Consider the following 15,670-nt stretch of genomic DNA (forward strand, 5'->3'; position numbering starts at 1 on the left):
CTCCCTTCCCTCTGTTTTCTCAGCCCTTTTAGGGTCTTTCATCTCGGCTGCCTGTTTCTCTCCCTGGGAAGGAAACACTTCCTTTGTAAAAATTCAAATGTAATTTCCAGGAAGTCACTGACAGATTGAGAGGACCCTGAATATAATCTTTAGTTAGTGTCTTTGATCTCTGAAAAGCCTATTTTAAAATTAGATCTTAATAGGTTTCCCCAAATCAGTTAAGAAAATGTGTTTAAAATATAATTGGCTAGCTCAGATGAAAACACCCTGGTCTTCATTCTAAATTCAGTAGAATAAACCTATTAAGATGGGTGTGGCACTGCCTATAGGCAGCCAAGAGTCTTGCTGATTATGATCTAAAATCCATCTCAAATCTATTTTCTCTATGATAATAGGGAATGAGACAATAAAAAGTACTCAGCTGTGAGGAAGGCAGACATTTCAATTCCCCCTTTGCTACATTAAACAATTCAGCCTGCAATCCAGAGTGACAGGAGGAGAAAGCCAAGTGGGAAATGACAAGTGGGTAGGACTCACAGTTAAACTGCTGACCCTATTTTAGGGTCCAGCCCAGAGCAGCTGAGAGGACACCATGCCAGCTGGATTTAACGGAACCGTCTTTCTTCTCTTTTCTTTTTTCCTTTCCTTCCTTCTTCCCTCCCTCCTTCCCTTCCTTCCTTCCTTCTTTTTTTTTCTTCCTTTCTTTCTCTCTCCCTTTCTTTTTCTTTCTTTCTTTTTTTCTTTCTTTCTTTCTCTTTCTTTCTCTCTTCTTTCTTACATAAGGGACTCTTCAAGGTCTTTTGGGTTCATCTTTTTGGAAAAACCCCCCAAAACAGTTGCTTCCTTTTAGAATTACATGATATGCTTTAAAAGAGAATATAAATTAATCATCACACTTTTTCACCCTTACTTCAGCACTATACACACATTCTTCAATTAAAAAGCAAAAATTATCTTAGTAGCTGTGGGCAGTTAAAGCTTTAATGAAACTTGATTAAGCCAACATTCAATTAAAAGACAATGTAGGTCACAATTAGAAATAATTTACAGAATGAATGGAAATATCCCTCATCCCTGTTATGACTAACATTTCTAAGAGAAGGTCACACTCACTGTTTTCACTTTCTCCCTCTACCAGCTCCATCTACATCCCATCTGGTGAGGCTGCGTCTCTGGGGTTACCTTGAGTGACTGCATCCTCCTCCTCTGGCTCATTGTCAACATCCTGTAGCCCTGGCCTCTGCTCTCTTCGAATGGCTCTTCTTCCACTGGTCCTGTGACACTGTTTTCTTATATGGCTTCATCTAGCTCTCTCTCCAGATTCCTTTATTGCCTTCTCTTCTTTTTCTCATTTCTTAGAGGCAGAACCCTAAATCCAATCATTGGTCCTTTTCTCTAACATGGGATCCATACCATAGTTTCCTCCGCTGTTGCACTATAAGCTCTGATCCCTTCCTAAGGTGTCAGCTCTGAATACACAATTATCTGTGAAGCATCTATCACTGAATGTCCCTCTCGGTATCAAGTGAAGAGTTGGAAGGAAAATTCACCTCTGCCCCATTCTTAGTCTTCCTGTGTTTTCAATCAATAACTGGTTTACATTCTCTGTCTCTTAGGCCAGGAAACTTGGTCAAATCATCTTCCGGTCCTTCTCTCTCATTCCTTATATTTGATCACTGGTCCAGTCTAATCTGTTCATAATTTTGAATTTCCATTCCCAATGCCATGGCCATAGTCAGGCTCCTTTGAGATTTTCACAGGATTCTTATTAGAAAGGCCTTTGACTGGAATTCCTTTCCCTCTCTCCTTTTCTTTATTTAAGAAATACTATTTCCTATTATGTGCCAATATTGTGCTAGAAACTTGGGAAATAAAAGAAATTAAGCCAAGCTCCTTCTTGGAGGAGCTTGCAGTGCAGTGTGAAAGACGGGGGTGACTGACCCTCTGTGGAGCTTTACACAGTGAACACAGTCCTATGGGGCCCAGAAGCAGGGGCCAGTTATTTAGTTAGTTTGCAGGAAGTGGGCAGGGGGAGTGGATGAGGGCTTAGCAGAAAAGGTGGCTTTGGGGCTGGGGCCTAGGCATGGCTAGGATTTCACCAGATGGAGAGTCATGGGGAAGGGGGACAAGTGTGTAAACTCATGAAACATGAGGGTGTGTGGTGCCAGTAAACACGGACTGCAGAGTGGGCGGGTAGGGGCAGGAGGCTGGAAGGTGGGCTGGGCCAGACCAGGAGTTGCCTCCAGTGAGTTGCAGAGAGGTTGTTCTGTAGATGCTGTGGGATTGTTGTTAGATGTCTAGCTAAATACCATGTTCTGAGTGCAATCCACAAACTGACGCTTGACTCTAACCTGTTTTCTCCAGTTCATTGGCCCTGGCTCACTTCTGTCTCTACTCTTGGGGGCTGTAGAACAAATTCCAAATTTATAAAAATAAGAACATCTCTGTAGCCAATCCTTACCTGTAACAAACAATCTTTTTCCCTTCCCATGGGAAACAAGATTTGGCAATACATGGCAATATCAGGATCTATGAGCAAACTTCCTAGAAGACAATATCTATGTCTGTCTACAATTTATTGAAATTATATATATATACTAAATCCATAAAATAAAGGAATACATAACTATATCCATTATTACATATATAATAAAATATGAATTTTAAAAATTTTCACTAAAGTTCTGTGAGAAAACTCCGGAAATTTTGCTTGCTTGTTTTTGGCCACTTATGGAATGGAGAAGTCTTTCCACATTGGTCCAGCCTCAGGTAACAGTATGAATAGCCCATCACTTCTGCCCTGAAGGATGGAGTAGGAGACAGAGCACCCATCCCTGGACCTGGGTGTGGCTGGGAAGCAAAGCCCTCTGGTTCTGCCTATCAGGAGGCGATGCCACACCCTTTGGTGGGTCCTGGGCAGTTTGGGCTGAAGTTCCCCACATCTGAAGAAGAATGCAAAAGCAGGCTGCTGGTATCCACTGTTGCCCTGAGTAGAAAATAAATGGAATTGGGGAATAATTCTTCATCTGGTTTCAAAATGTTCCTTGGTGTTTGAAAACTTCTGTCTTACTACTTAGGACACCAAATCAAAGTAGGGCCACTTAGAGAAGGGAACATCCTAATTTTGGGAAGATTTTATTTTATTTATTTTTTACTTGAAATATAGTTGATTTGCAATGTTGTTAAATTCAGGTGTACAGCAAAGTGATTCAGTTTTATATATATATATATACATTATTTTTTCAGATTCTTTTCCACTATAGTTTATTACAAAATATTGAACGTAGCTCCCTGTGCCATACAGTAGGGCCTTAATATTTATTTTCTATATAGTTCTGTATATATATTAATCCCAAACTCCTAATTGATCCCTCCCCCATTCCCCTTTGGTAACCATTAGTTTGTTTCCTATGTCTGTGAGTCTGATTTGTTTTGTAAATAAGTTCATTGTATCATATTTTAGATTCTACATATAAGCGATATCATGTGATATTTGTCTCTGTCTGGCTTACATCACTTAGTGTGAGAACCTCTAGGTCCGAAACAGTTCTCACAATGCCTCCCAGATGATTATGGTGATGGATTCATGGATTATCACCCTGCTTTCTTTCTTCTGTTTATTTTGCATCTGACTCTCTGATTTTGCTATTAAAAAGGTGTATCTTCTGCTTCTATATTGAAACACTCCAGTATACTTCCTGTTGCCTATGAAATAAAGTGAAAGCTTGCTTGGGGTCTACCCCCATCTCCAGCAGCATTGCCCACCTTCATCCAACAACAGCATTTAACATTTCTAGGCATAAACCCCCAACTATGTGGGAGCTGTATAATTTGTATTTTTTTCAAAGATTCTTTTTTTAAATGGCCATACCTATGGCATATGCAAGTTCCCAGGCCAGGGGCTGAATCTGAGCTGTAGCTGCGGAAACACCAAAACCTTTAACCCACTGTACTGGGCTGGAAATCAAACCCACACCTCCACAGAGACGCGAGGCACTGCAGTAGGGTTCTTAATCCACTGTGTCATAGTGGGAACTCCCAGAGATTCTTGACATAGTCCAGAGTTGTTATGCCAGACAATCCGTAAGGGAGTCTGTGGATTTATTTCTGGAGGTCCTCCTGAAATTAATCTAACTTGTTCTGAATAAGACAAACCTTAGAGCACTTTTTGAGGGGATAAGCTCCTGTAAGATTGTCAAGTGGGTCTTGACACCCCAAAAGGTTCAGAACCATAGTAAATCTGTTGAGAGCTTAATTAACAAAATTTGATAGAACAATATACAACATAAGAATGGATGATAGTGGAGTTCCCTGGTGGTCTAGCAGGTTATGGATCCAGCCTTTTTACTGCTGTGGCTCAGGGCCAATCCCTGGCCCAGGAACTTCTGCATGCCAAAAAATAAAAATTAAAAAAAAAAAAAAGATAATAATGTTTTAGTCAGATCATCAAGTCCAGAACCTCAAGATGTAAAGACCGAGGCTCTGGGAATGATAATGATTTGCCTGGGGGTCACTTACACATTAAACAAAACAATTTAGATTTATTATGCCTTCTCTCTCTTCAGTTTACTGTTTCACACATCAATTTTACTTTTTTCAGGCAGAACAGAGTGGAAGTTACTTGAAAGCAAGGACCTTGCTTTGAAATGACAATGATGATGATGATAAAGATAAGTTTGGAAGAAATTGTGATTAAGTAACATAACTAAAGGTAATTGCTAGTGGGTATAGAACCAAGATACAAGAAATACACGGTTACATAGTGCTACTTCTTATGTACTGAGAGCTCAAAATCTACCTCTTAAAAACCCTGGATGATAAGAATTTACTGATTTCAATGAAGTACATTTAATAGATTGGGAAATTTACAAGTAATTGTGAGAGTTTTAAAGTGAAATACTCTTGAAATGATGGACTCATGAATTTGCCAATCTGAGAGCACTTGTTTTTCATGTTATTTAGTTTGTTTATGGATGGATTAAAGAAGAAATTGCTGTTTATCTGAGTTATCTTCTATTAGGCTCCATGAAGCAGAGGAACTAGCTTCATGTTTTTGTTTAACCTTTACCAGATAGTTCAAATCTTCCCTTCGCCTATTTTACTGATTTATAAAATGTTGTAGAAATGGTTTTATTTTGTTAGGGAACTAAAGTGCCCTCTACTGTTTCTTTCCTGTCATTACAGTCAAATATCTGTTAAGATGCTTGTAATAGAAAAATTGTCCTTAAAGAAATAAAAGCAATAAATTAATTTATGATAAAGATAAATCGAAGCTATGGATTATACTTATAAAAAGGAATTTATCCTTAACCAAGCATTTTAAAGCATTTACACAGTTTATAATTTAATTAGTAAATAAAAACCCAATTATTTACCTTAATCATATTTTTGTCACATACTTTGTCTTAAAAATGAAATTCCACCTTATAAATAACATTTACAACTTTGGATATTGTTTTAAATTCATTTTATACAGCCTAAATATTTTTATAGGTTGTCTAATATCATTTTAAAAAGATGAATCCAGTAGATATATTTCCAACTTAAATATTCAGAAGCATAAAATAATTAAGAAGGGCTAACCATGATTATATTAATGTAATCAATTAAGCTTGCTATTGAGAAAAAAATCTCCATCTTAAGATATCATGTGATTGGCATGCTGAATTACTTAAAAGTAGAATTATCTTAGAAGTTGACATTTTTGCTTGTCGTAAACTTAAATTTTGACTAATGATTATGCATATCCCCTCACAAAAAATTTTCAAGTTGAGTCGAATTCATTTTAACCACTATTACTAATAGCATCATTAAAAAATAAATAAATGTCATCTCCAAATCTTAGTATTTCAGTTATCTACATGGTTAGAGGTTTAGGATCTGTACAGAAGACCCTTTTCAAAGTTCATAAAGCTAATAATTTAAGAACATTTCTCTCTTTCTCACTTTCTTTTTCACAGGACTATTCTATCACTGCTAAGGTTTTAAAAATGTTCTAGCTGTTGGTAGCTATTCAGTTCTTGCACAAAGACACAAATCCTGGCTGCTGGCCTTTTGGCATCTGCTAATATTTTCATAGACCTCAATTGAACTTTCTGTCTGTTCATGGAACTTCAGAGGCTGACAAAAGAAACAGCTTCTATTTGTCTTTTTCACCCTTCACTTTTAATCCTTTCCATAAGCCACTTGAAAGGACTGTGTGAGGCAGTTCAAGAATAAAAAGGGAAAAGAAGAAAATCTATGTTTCCTTCACAATGTTTGTCTCCCCTTCCTTTTCATCCAGAGAACAGCAAATTAAGCAACCATGAAAACGGGGGATAGTGCAGTGCATATAACCAAGCTTAGCATTGGATGAGCCTCAAACTTATAACAGCCATTTAAGCCTCCCTTGTGTGCAAGAATTAATCAGCAAAAGCAGCCATAAAAACACACACACAAAAGGAAAAGTGGTTTAGCAGTGGAGCAGAGCAAGAGGGGCCTGCCCAAGAGCGGTGAGCTCACAACTTAACAAAATGACAGCACCCCAAGTTTGCCATGACACGTAGGTCCTTCTGGGCCATCAGTTAGGACCACCCCCCCTTTCTGAAGCCCTGGGAACATGGCTTTCATGTGCCTTCCTCAACTTCACTGTCTCTCTCTTCACCAAGGGACAAGGCCTGGCCTGCCTGGTTGGTGACTGTTCTTACCTGCTTCTCCAAGTCAGCACATCCAGAGCACAGATCACCTCCAGGGAGGTGGAAGGCTGGTCCTGGCACCGTAGTTTGCGTAGAAGGGCATCCTCTGCCTCCTCGGGTCTTCCCCAGATGGGTTGCCCTGCATCCTGGGACATGGAGTCACGGCTGCTGACAAAGCTGCAGTCACCAATCCAATCCACTGGTAAGAAGAGTGTTGGGTGGATATAGGAAAATGATAAAAGGCAAGTTTACAATGATGCAGTTTGCCTCTGATGTACTTTCCCTTATGCTCCGAGGACAGCTGTACTGTCAGCCGGTGAGCCTCCTGGGTATATTCTTAGTCAACAAGTTTGCTGCTAATCCTCTCAGTCAATGAGGTGTTTCTTTCCTCCCTCCTTTTTCTTTTGTCTTTTTAGGGCCGCACTTACGGCATATGGAAGTTCCCAGGCTAGGGGTCGAATCAGAGCTGTAGCTGCTGGCCTACGCCACAGCAACACTGGATCTGAGCTGTGTCTGTCACCTACACCACAGCTCAGGGCAATGCCAGATCCTTAAACTACTGAACAAGACCAGGGATCGAACCTGCATCCTGATAGATACTAGTCAAGATTTGTTTCTGCTGAGCCACGATAGGAACTCCCTCTTTTCTTTCTGCTTAAAAAAAAAAATCCATACTCTACTGAATGCCTTCTTCAATGTCATGTGTTTAATTTGCTGTGGCTGATCTTTCTGACTTCCATGTTCTGGCACAATTTTTAGCCCTTAATGTCAGACAATGTATGGGAGTAGAAATGTGGGATCAGTTGCAAATAAGGGAAGTTTACCACAATTCAAAGATCCAAGTTTTATATGACCTTTCAAGAAATGTTTGCAGGAACACAGAATACAAGTAAGTGACAATTTGAGATTGGTGGAAGTTCTTTAAGGTCCTGAGGACTGTTATAAACCTCATGGTGGTCCCATCACCATGGGGGAAGAAACTGTGGTTTTGTAGGATTTGAACAATAGAGGAGCGCAAGTGTGTGATGCTACAGGTAGCCTGTATCCTTAGGATCCAGCCCTGCAATCAGCCATGTCTCCTAGAAGCCTCCTTTCAGTGGGAACCAATGCCTGGGCGCTAGACTTTCTGCTCTGGTCTTTGCTTCTTGGCACTTTCAGTAAATAGAGCTAGGGAATCCAATCTATTTTTCTAATCTAATCTTAGATTTCCTAGCTCTCTTTACATATATATACCTGCATACCAATATACTCACACACTAGCTATTCTTCTGTTATTTTTATTTTTATATAAAACTTTAAATTTCATCAATGCAAAGGTGGTTTTCACTTTAATATCAATATATCACACTAATTTTGGATTAAGGGAACTGCTTTTGTAAACAAAGGATAGTAATAACCATTTTATTCCCAGTTGCAGGAAATACTTAACCTATTTAATCTCTATATGAATTGAGCATAGGAGAAAATGATTTTAGTGTAATACTTCCTTGAAAAAGCTTATTTTATTGCCCTATTCCTAATATTTCCTCGTTCTTTCTACTCTTCATCTCTTGCCAAGCCCTCATCCCACCAAGGGAGAAGGAAAACCCTGCCACCACTGTGTTCTGGCAGTTTCTGCTTCGTAGAAATGGAATTTGCAGTTGAAAACAGACTTTATTTTTGGGAGAGTTGTGGCATGTGGAAGTTCCCAGGCCAGGGACTGAACCCATGCAACAGCAGAAACAGGCTTTTAACTCATCAGTCTTTGGATTAGAACTCTCAATTGTATATCTATGGCCCTAAAATGAACTCAAAACAATTGTACTCCATTGCTTCTGCTTTAGGCTTGCGTCTATATTGAAGAACCCCTACCCAAGGCCAGAGATTAACCAACTCTGAGTCCATCATGGTAATTCATGCTAATTTTAATTACAATAAGCTAAACTAAAGTCAATTTCACCTGCTTCAAATATGTGATTTAAAAGATCATAACTTCTGATCCAGTGGTCCATGGAGGTCCATTAAATTTTAAAATTCTGGATCCTAAAAAACTAATGTTTATCATCACTTACATTTATTTTTGTTTCTGGCATAAATTAACATTAAAAAACCATACTCTCAATAGGATTTCCTAAAAGACAGCCTTTTAAACTTATTTTTTATTTTTTAAATTAATTAATTTAATGGCTGCTCCTGTGGCATATGGAAGTTCCCTGGCTAGGGGCAGAATTAGAGCTGCAGCTTTGCTCTATGTATGCCACAGCCACAGCAATGTCAGATCCCAGCCACATCTGCGACCTATGCCACAGTTTGCAGCAATGCCTGATCCTTAACCTACTAAGTGAGGCCAGGAATCAAACCAGCATCCTCACAGAGACAGCAAGGTCCTTAACCAGCTGGGCCACAACAGGAACTCCTAGACAGCCATTTTTTCCATTAATTCTGGAAAAAGTTTAGTAATCTCAAGGCCGACCACATATGATAGTTGATCAATAGAGTTTTATATTCTACTGACGTAGTCCAAAGCTTTAGAAAATACATCTCAAAAAATATATCATATCGCTTTACTCAATTTTATGTGGCTATGATAAGCCAACAGACCATCTCATGAAGGCTTAACTTTTCAGTCAGAGGAGATTACCCTTGATGTCAGAGAACTTTCATCTTAGAAACCGTCATGATTATTATCGCTACTGAAACTTTTAAGCATTTTAACCATTTTTATATCTTCTCTTGTGAATTAGCATTTGATATATTTTACCATTTTTCTATTTAAGTCTCTATCTTAACTCTTTGTCTCATGTAGTATGACCATTTCTACTCTGTCATATAAGTTTTGCAGATGTTTCCCCAAATTGCTATTTTTCATATTTTGTTTGGTATGTCTTGATGTGTAAAGTCTTCACTATATTTATATTGGTCCTTTATCTTGTGGATTTTTAAAAGTTGCTTTAATTCTTGGAAGGTTTTCTCTCATCTTCAGAGCATGTAAATGCTCATCTATTTGGCTTTTAAGAAAAATTTAACTCTCTAATCCAGCTACAGTTTGTTATACCTTTTTCTTCTGTTAACCAATTGTTCTAGTACTGTTTATTAGATAGTTTATTCTTTTTCTATTGCTGTATAACGACCTTGTGATGAGGGTTTCACCAACACAGCAGACAGGACCATGGTGAACTCCATGCAGGCTCTCAGTGCTTCTCTGGCACTTCCATTTCATCGACCAAAGCCCGTCCCATGGGCATCCCAAACCTTCGAGGATGTGGAGAAGTGCTACTTCCTTATGCACAGAAGGAAAGATGATCTGGAATATCTGTAAACAATCCAGTGACTACCACATTTTCTTAACTCTTTCAATTTCAGTGTCCTCCCCTGGAAAAACTGGACAAAAATACCCAACTCAGAGAGGGTCTTGTGCATATAGCTTCAGGGTTAGGGGTGATTTCTGGCATCACACTGCCTGGATGGGATCCCAGCTCTAGGCTTCTTAGCATAACCTTGGCCAATTTTCTTCATCTCTCTCATTGGATTTCTCATCTAAAAAATTACCTTAGTGCCTATTTGTTTAATTGTAAAGATTAAATCAGTTAAAATAAGCAAAATATTTAGAACTGTGCCTAGTACATAGCGGGGATACTTGCTTTTGGTCCCTAACATGTCTTCTGGACCAGAGGGTCCTTAGTGATGATGGGTGGTTATCAGGATGATGATGATGATGATCAGTAGATAGGCTATGCTTGTTCTCTAGCACTGAGCTCATGAGTACTTGCGAAGAAAGAGCCAATGAAATCTCATCAGGTTCCACTTGGTGAACTGGAGTGGGTTATGTGGAATTCAAACAGGTTCATGGAAGCACAAGTTTAACAGTAAGTACAGCAGGAGCAGTCCTGAAGGGGGTGACAGCTGTGTGTTTGCCCAGTGGTCCAGTGTCCTGGCTGAGCTGGTGTGTTCTGGAGCTGCGGGGCAGTGGGTAGCATGAGATGGGACAGGAGGGCCACCATCACTGTGATGACTATCGTGGAGCCAACACTGCCTGCTCAGAGCTCAGGGGAAGAAAGGCTCGGCCCCTCTACTGCCCTTACGTGATGGGGCTAGCAGGGACACGAAAGCAAATCATTTCTAAGGGCAAAGGTGGTTTCAAAGACATTATTTCAGGAACGCCTCCGCCAAGGTTTTGAAAGCTTTTTAGATCACATAGGAATTCACAGCTTTCCAGTGAGTGAACTACACCATGGAATTCTGGATGTGGTCTGATTCTCCAGAGACGAGCATTACTGAACTGCAGAAATTACTGTTTTTACCCTATAAAACTTGGAGGTTAAATTTTTTTTCTCTGAGCCAAAAAGGAAGATCTTCAAGGCCACGCCTGGCTTTTGGGTGACAAAGCATTTGATGACACAACATCACAGAATGTTCAGCAGTCACTACAAGACATAGGGTATTCTTCTAGTCAGTCTGGAGGTAATTATTATAATGGTCATCCAGATAATCGTATGTACCTGTTTGAAACCTACAAGCCCCCCAGAGAGGACATTATATAGAGGTGTATTAAACTGAAGAGTCTTCAGTGTATATAGTTCAAATTTTCCTAAAAGTAAACTGTCTGGAAGACTGTGTCAGTTTGTCTTGGGGAAGGACTACTGTAATGTTTGTCAAAATTACTTTGTGTGTGGGACTCTCCCAAGTCCTGTGAGAGTGGTATTCCCCAGCTACTGTGACAACCAAAAATGGAAGCACAGGTTTCCAAAACCCCTCGGTTCAGGGGGGCAGGGAGCAGGGGCTGCAGGTGAGAAGTGTTACAGGGGACTTGTTAGGCCTGTGACCTAATATGTGAAGGAGTCAAGGATTTCTACTTTGGGCTTAATGGAAAGGCTCCTTCAAGATGGTGTTCAAAGTTGAAGCCTTTTATTTAAAAAAAAAAAGATTTGAAAGGCATTTTTTTTTTTTTGGTCTTTTTGCCTTTTTCTAGGGCTGCACCTGTGGCATATGGAGGTTCTCAGGCTAGGGGTCCAACCAGAGCTGTAGCCGCCGGTCTACACCACAGCCACAGCAACGCCAGATCCAAGTCTTATCTGTAACCTACACCACAGCTGGCAGCAACACCAGATCCTTAATGCACTGAGTGAGGCCGGGATGAAACCTGCATCCTCATGTATACTGGTTGGGTTCATTACCACTGAGCCACGATGGGAACTCCTGCATATCCTCTTTTTGTTCAAGTCTTAGCTCATTTTTCTACTGGCTTGTCTGTCTTGTAAATTGGTAGGAATTCTTTATATAGTCTGGGTACATGTTGTTTGTTGTATTTGTTGCAAATATCTTTTACCTTATATGTTGTCTTTTTATTTTCTCGATGTCTTTTGATGAACAGAGGTTCTTGGTATTATTATTTTCCAAATGGTAATTTTTTTCCTTTTCTGGTTAGTGTTGTCTTATAAATTTTTAAGGACATTTTGCCCACTCCAAGGTCATAAAGATGTTCTATGTTTTTGTCCTAAAATATTTATTGTTTTATCTTTCATATTTATATCTACAATCCATCTGGAATTGGCTTTTATGCCTGGTGTGTAGTAGAGGCCCAAAATTCATTACAAATTTTAGAATTAGATTATCAATTTACAAATACACACACATTCTCTCTCTCTCTCCTGCTCAGATTCTGTTTTGGGACGGCATTGCACCTTCTCAATCATCTTGGAGAGAATTGCCCCTTAACAATTCTGAGTCTTGCTCTGCATGGCCATGGTATATCTCTCCATCTTATTTAAGTCTTTAATTTCTCTCAACAATACTTAATTTGCAGTGTAGAGAGCTTATAGAACTTTTGTCAGATTTATCTTTGGGGTATTTTATAGTTTTGTTGCTATTTTAAATGGTGTTTTAATTTTATTTTAGTTTGTTCCTGATGAAAAGAAATATAACTGACTTTTGCATATTATTCACATAGCTTTTCAATGAGAGTTAACCTAAATACACCCAAGAACCACTGTCATGGATTGATTATTTGCTCTCTGCACTTTTAAAATGAAGAGGAAGGACGGACTACATTTAAATCCAGAGAAATCTAACTTGAGTTTTGTAGAAATAGATTACCACTAGGCATAAACATATTTACATTATAAAGACTTACTAATTTAAACAAATAGGGACAAGGAGACCATGGATTCATAAACAAAGTATATATTAGACTTTTATTTCTGTTGAGTTTTTATGACAAATTAGGCTTGCAAAGAACTGTCAGTTAAAGCTTATGTTGTTTCAAATATAAATGGATGTTCACATTTAAAATAGTTTTAAAGTATTTATAGCATTTGCTTATCAAACAACAAACATATACTATACATAGAAATCGAGTGCAAAGATAAATCATTCTTATCAGTATATCGAGAACTATAAATTTGAAAAAGAGTAAGGTTCAAATTAATAAAATTTACTTATACTATATATAATGATAGCTAGAATATATATAATATACTTAATATATAAATATGCATGTAAACACATATAGATTTAGCCTTTTAATTATATAACTAATTAGCAATCTCTTCTCAGAAAATGTATATACTTAACCATGACCTCTCAAGCATGTTTACTAAAATACTTACCTATGTCACAAAATAGGCTAGGAACAATGAGAACAGACTTGGAAGAATAATGCAAAAGCTAAAATAGTATACAGATTTATACCTAGATGTTTTTCATAGACAGTGAAATAAATGTTCTGGAATACTTAAATTCATTTCATTTTGAAAGATCAAAAAAGGTAATAACATCATTGAATAAGATTAGATCTTTTAGATATACAGAATAAACAAGATGTTTATATCCTGACACATTATCCATACTTATTTGTGGTTCATGTGAGTAAGGACTGTTTCTGTTCACTGATTTACCCTCACAGTGTCTGTAACTGGCACACAGTAAGTGCTCAGTAAATATTTCCCGGATGATGGAATGAGTATCTGCACATATTACAATAACCTTCGGAACAGCCACATTCATGACTAAAAGTCAAAATCAACCGACATCTGGAATATTTACGGAGACTAACTAAAAAGCTATTGAAAAGCACATGGGTCATTCTCCCCCTCCTTTGAGCTGTTTTTGCATTTACCCATATAATCTGCACCACCTGGCAGAAAGTAAAATTTCCAACATTCACAATAACTATTTCTTTGAGAAGACTGGAGAGCATTGTCTCCAAGAGGTCTTCCTGAAGCCCGGAGGCAAAGCCTGGGAAGCTTGATGACTTGCCCAGGCTGGAGCTGCTCAGGCAGCGCTTCAGCTGTGCCATCCACTGAGGCAAACAGTTTGTTCAAACACTTCCTTGAAATGACATACTAAAGTGATCGTATTCATATATCTTTTTTTTTGGGGGGGGGGTTACACTTAACATCAAACAATTGTTCCTATTGTCTTAGATCCTGCACTCAGCAAGAAGGTGAAATTAAAATTTCCTCTAATAGCTAAAGCAGTAGAGTATCTTTTAGCTTAAGCAACTGGCATATTTTGATATACCAAGACGATACATGCAAGTAACTGTGTCTAGATTTGTTTACTAGCAAAGCAGGCATTAAGTTAATTATTTCACGCTTTTAAAGGGGCTTGCTATATTTGAGTATACCTTATTATTTAAAGATACCCCTTGAAAAGAAAACTTATCTAAAATTCTTTAGAAAAAAAAGAGAAGAACACAAATTTTGGGTTAAGTCAAATCTAGATGAGCTGTTCAATAAACCATTGTTTTAAACTACTTACAGAGAAGAAGAAATGAAAAAGTTATGAGTGTTGTGGTTAAGGCTGAACCTAGTTCTGTGGATTTTTCTTAAAATTCTTTCTTTGCCTTCCACCTGCCTCTCCCATAATCCAATATTTTCATAAAATGTGTAACTATACTCTCGATTTTAAATAGCAGGGCCTATTCATACTGTTCATCATTACCACTATTTAAATCTGGGGCTCCAAACTGCATCTGATCCTTGACAAAACAGCAAGTCCCAGGACACCAGAACTTTTGCTTCAATCAAAGCTAAATCAGTGTAGAAAATGCTGTTCAGGATGATGGAGAAGTGTTTGGTTTAATGTGCAGGCATTTACTTAATGTTCTGTTGCTTTTACAGACCAGGCTCTGGCAACCCACAAAACATAGCCTCAGCCTCATAAGTTACCAGAACCTTTATCTCTTGGGTGTTTGGTAATCTTTTTTTCCTTTCCCCCAAATGATGTTAGGCAGGTCAGAGAGAAGTGATCTTACAAGTTATTTTATATTTGTTAGCACAACTCAGTCAATTCACTTCTTTCCTTTTAGAGTTGACTTCATAAAGAAATACTGGATAAGATCAATTATAAGACACATGTAAAAATACTCCCAGTCCATTTCTCTTTAGCTGATTTCCAAGGCAGAGAGAGTAAACAGCCTTCTCCCAGCTTTCTTACTTTCCACAGCTGAGAGTGTAGGATGTTTACAGTATCTGTCCCTCAGTGAGCTCTAGGGAGGGGCTGGGGGGGTTGGTGGGCGGCGGCACAAGCCTCAGGAAACCCAGCATCATTTCAAAAAGACCGGAAAGCATACTTGGGACTAAATTATGGCTCTCTTAGGATGGATGTTCTCTTCCTGCTCTGTACATTCTAGGATTCTCCTGGGGTCTACAGCTTTGGCCTTTGTACACTCATGGATTCTGTAAACATGAGATTTTCAATATTCTCTGATTTCCCAAAATGGTCTCGAAATACTCACTAACCCCTTTCATGGAGCACCTTTCCTTTCCGTCTGTAGGATCCAACTTCTCACTCTCTGAGCTGTACAATTTTGCTTCAACTCACTTCCTCATATAACTGAGGATAATGGCTGAACTGGGCTTGCAACAGAAGACCATCTGTCAGTTTAATTACTGAAAGTTAGTTACTTTAATTATGGGTTATGAAGCCATAAATTCAATAAAAAGAAAAAAATAAATATGATAGTACACAAGTTACATGCATAAAATGGTGTATTACAAATTGCTAAAATAATGCTT

General features: G+C 38.5%; 1 protein-coding gene across 1 annotated transcript in view; it reads right to left on the reverse strand.

The window, feature by feature from the left end:
• Positions 1-955: 955 nt before the first annotated feature.
• The window catches only part of LOC125120635 (collagen alpha-1(I) chain-like), a 106,462-nt gene continuing 91,747 nt past the window's right edge, over positions 956-15,670 (reverse strand). Inside the window, exons 7-8 of the mRNA XM_047769136.1 lie at positions 6,687-6,873; positions 956-2,986 (exon numbers count right to left, since the gene is read on the reverse strand). Of these exons, the coding sequence (XP_047625092.1) occupies positions 2,881-2,986; positions 6,687-6,873 (293 nt within the window). The 3' untranslated portion in view covers positions 956-2,880. The remainder of the gene's footprint in view (positions 2,987-6,686; positions 6,874-15,670) is intronic.

This window comes from Phacochoerus africanus, chromosome 2 (genome assembly GCF_016906955.1).
Source record: "Phacochoerus africanus isolate WHEZ1 chromosome 2, ROS_Pafr_v1, whole genome shotgun sequence".
NCBI lineage: Eukaryota > Metazoa > Chordata > Mammalia > Artiodactyla > Suidae > Phacochoerus > Phacochoerus africanus.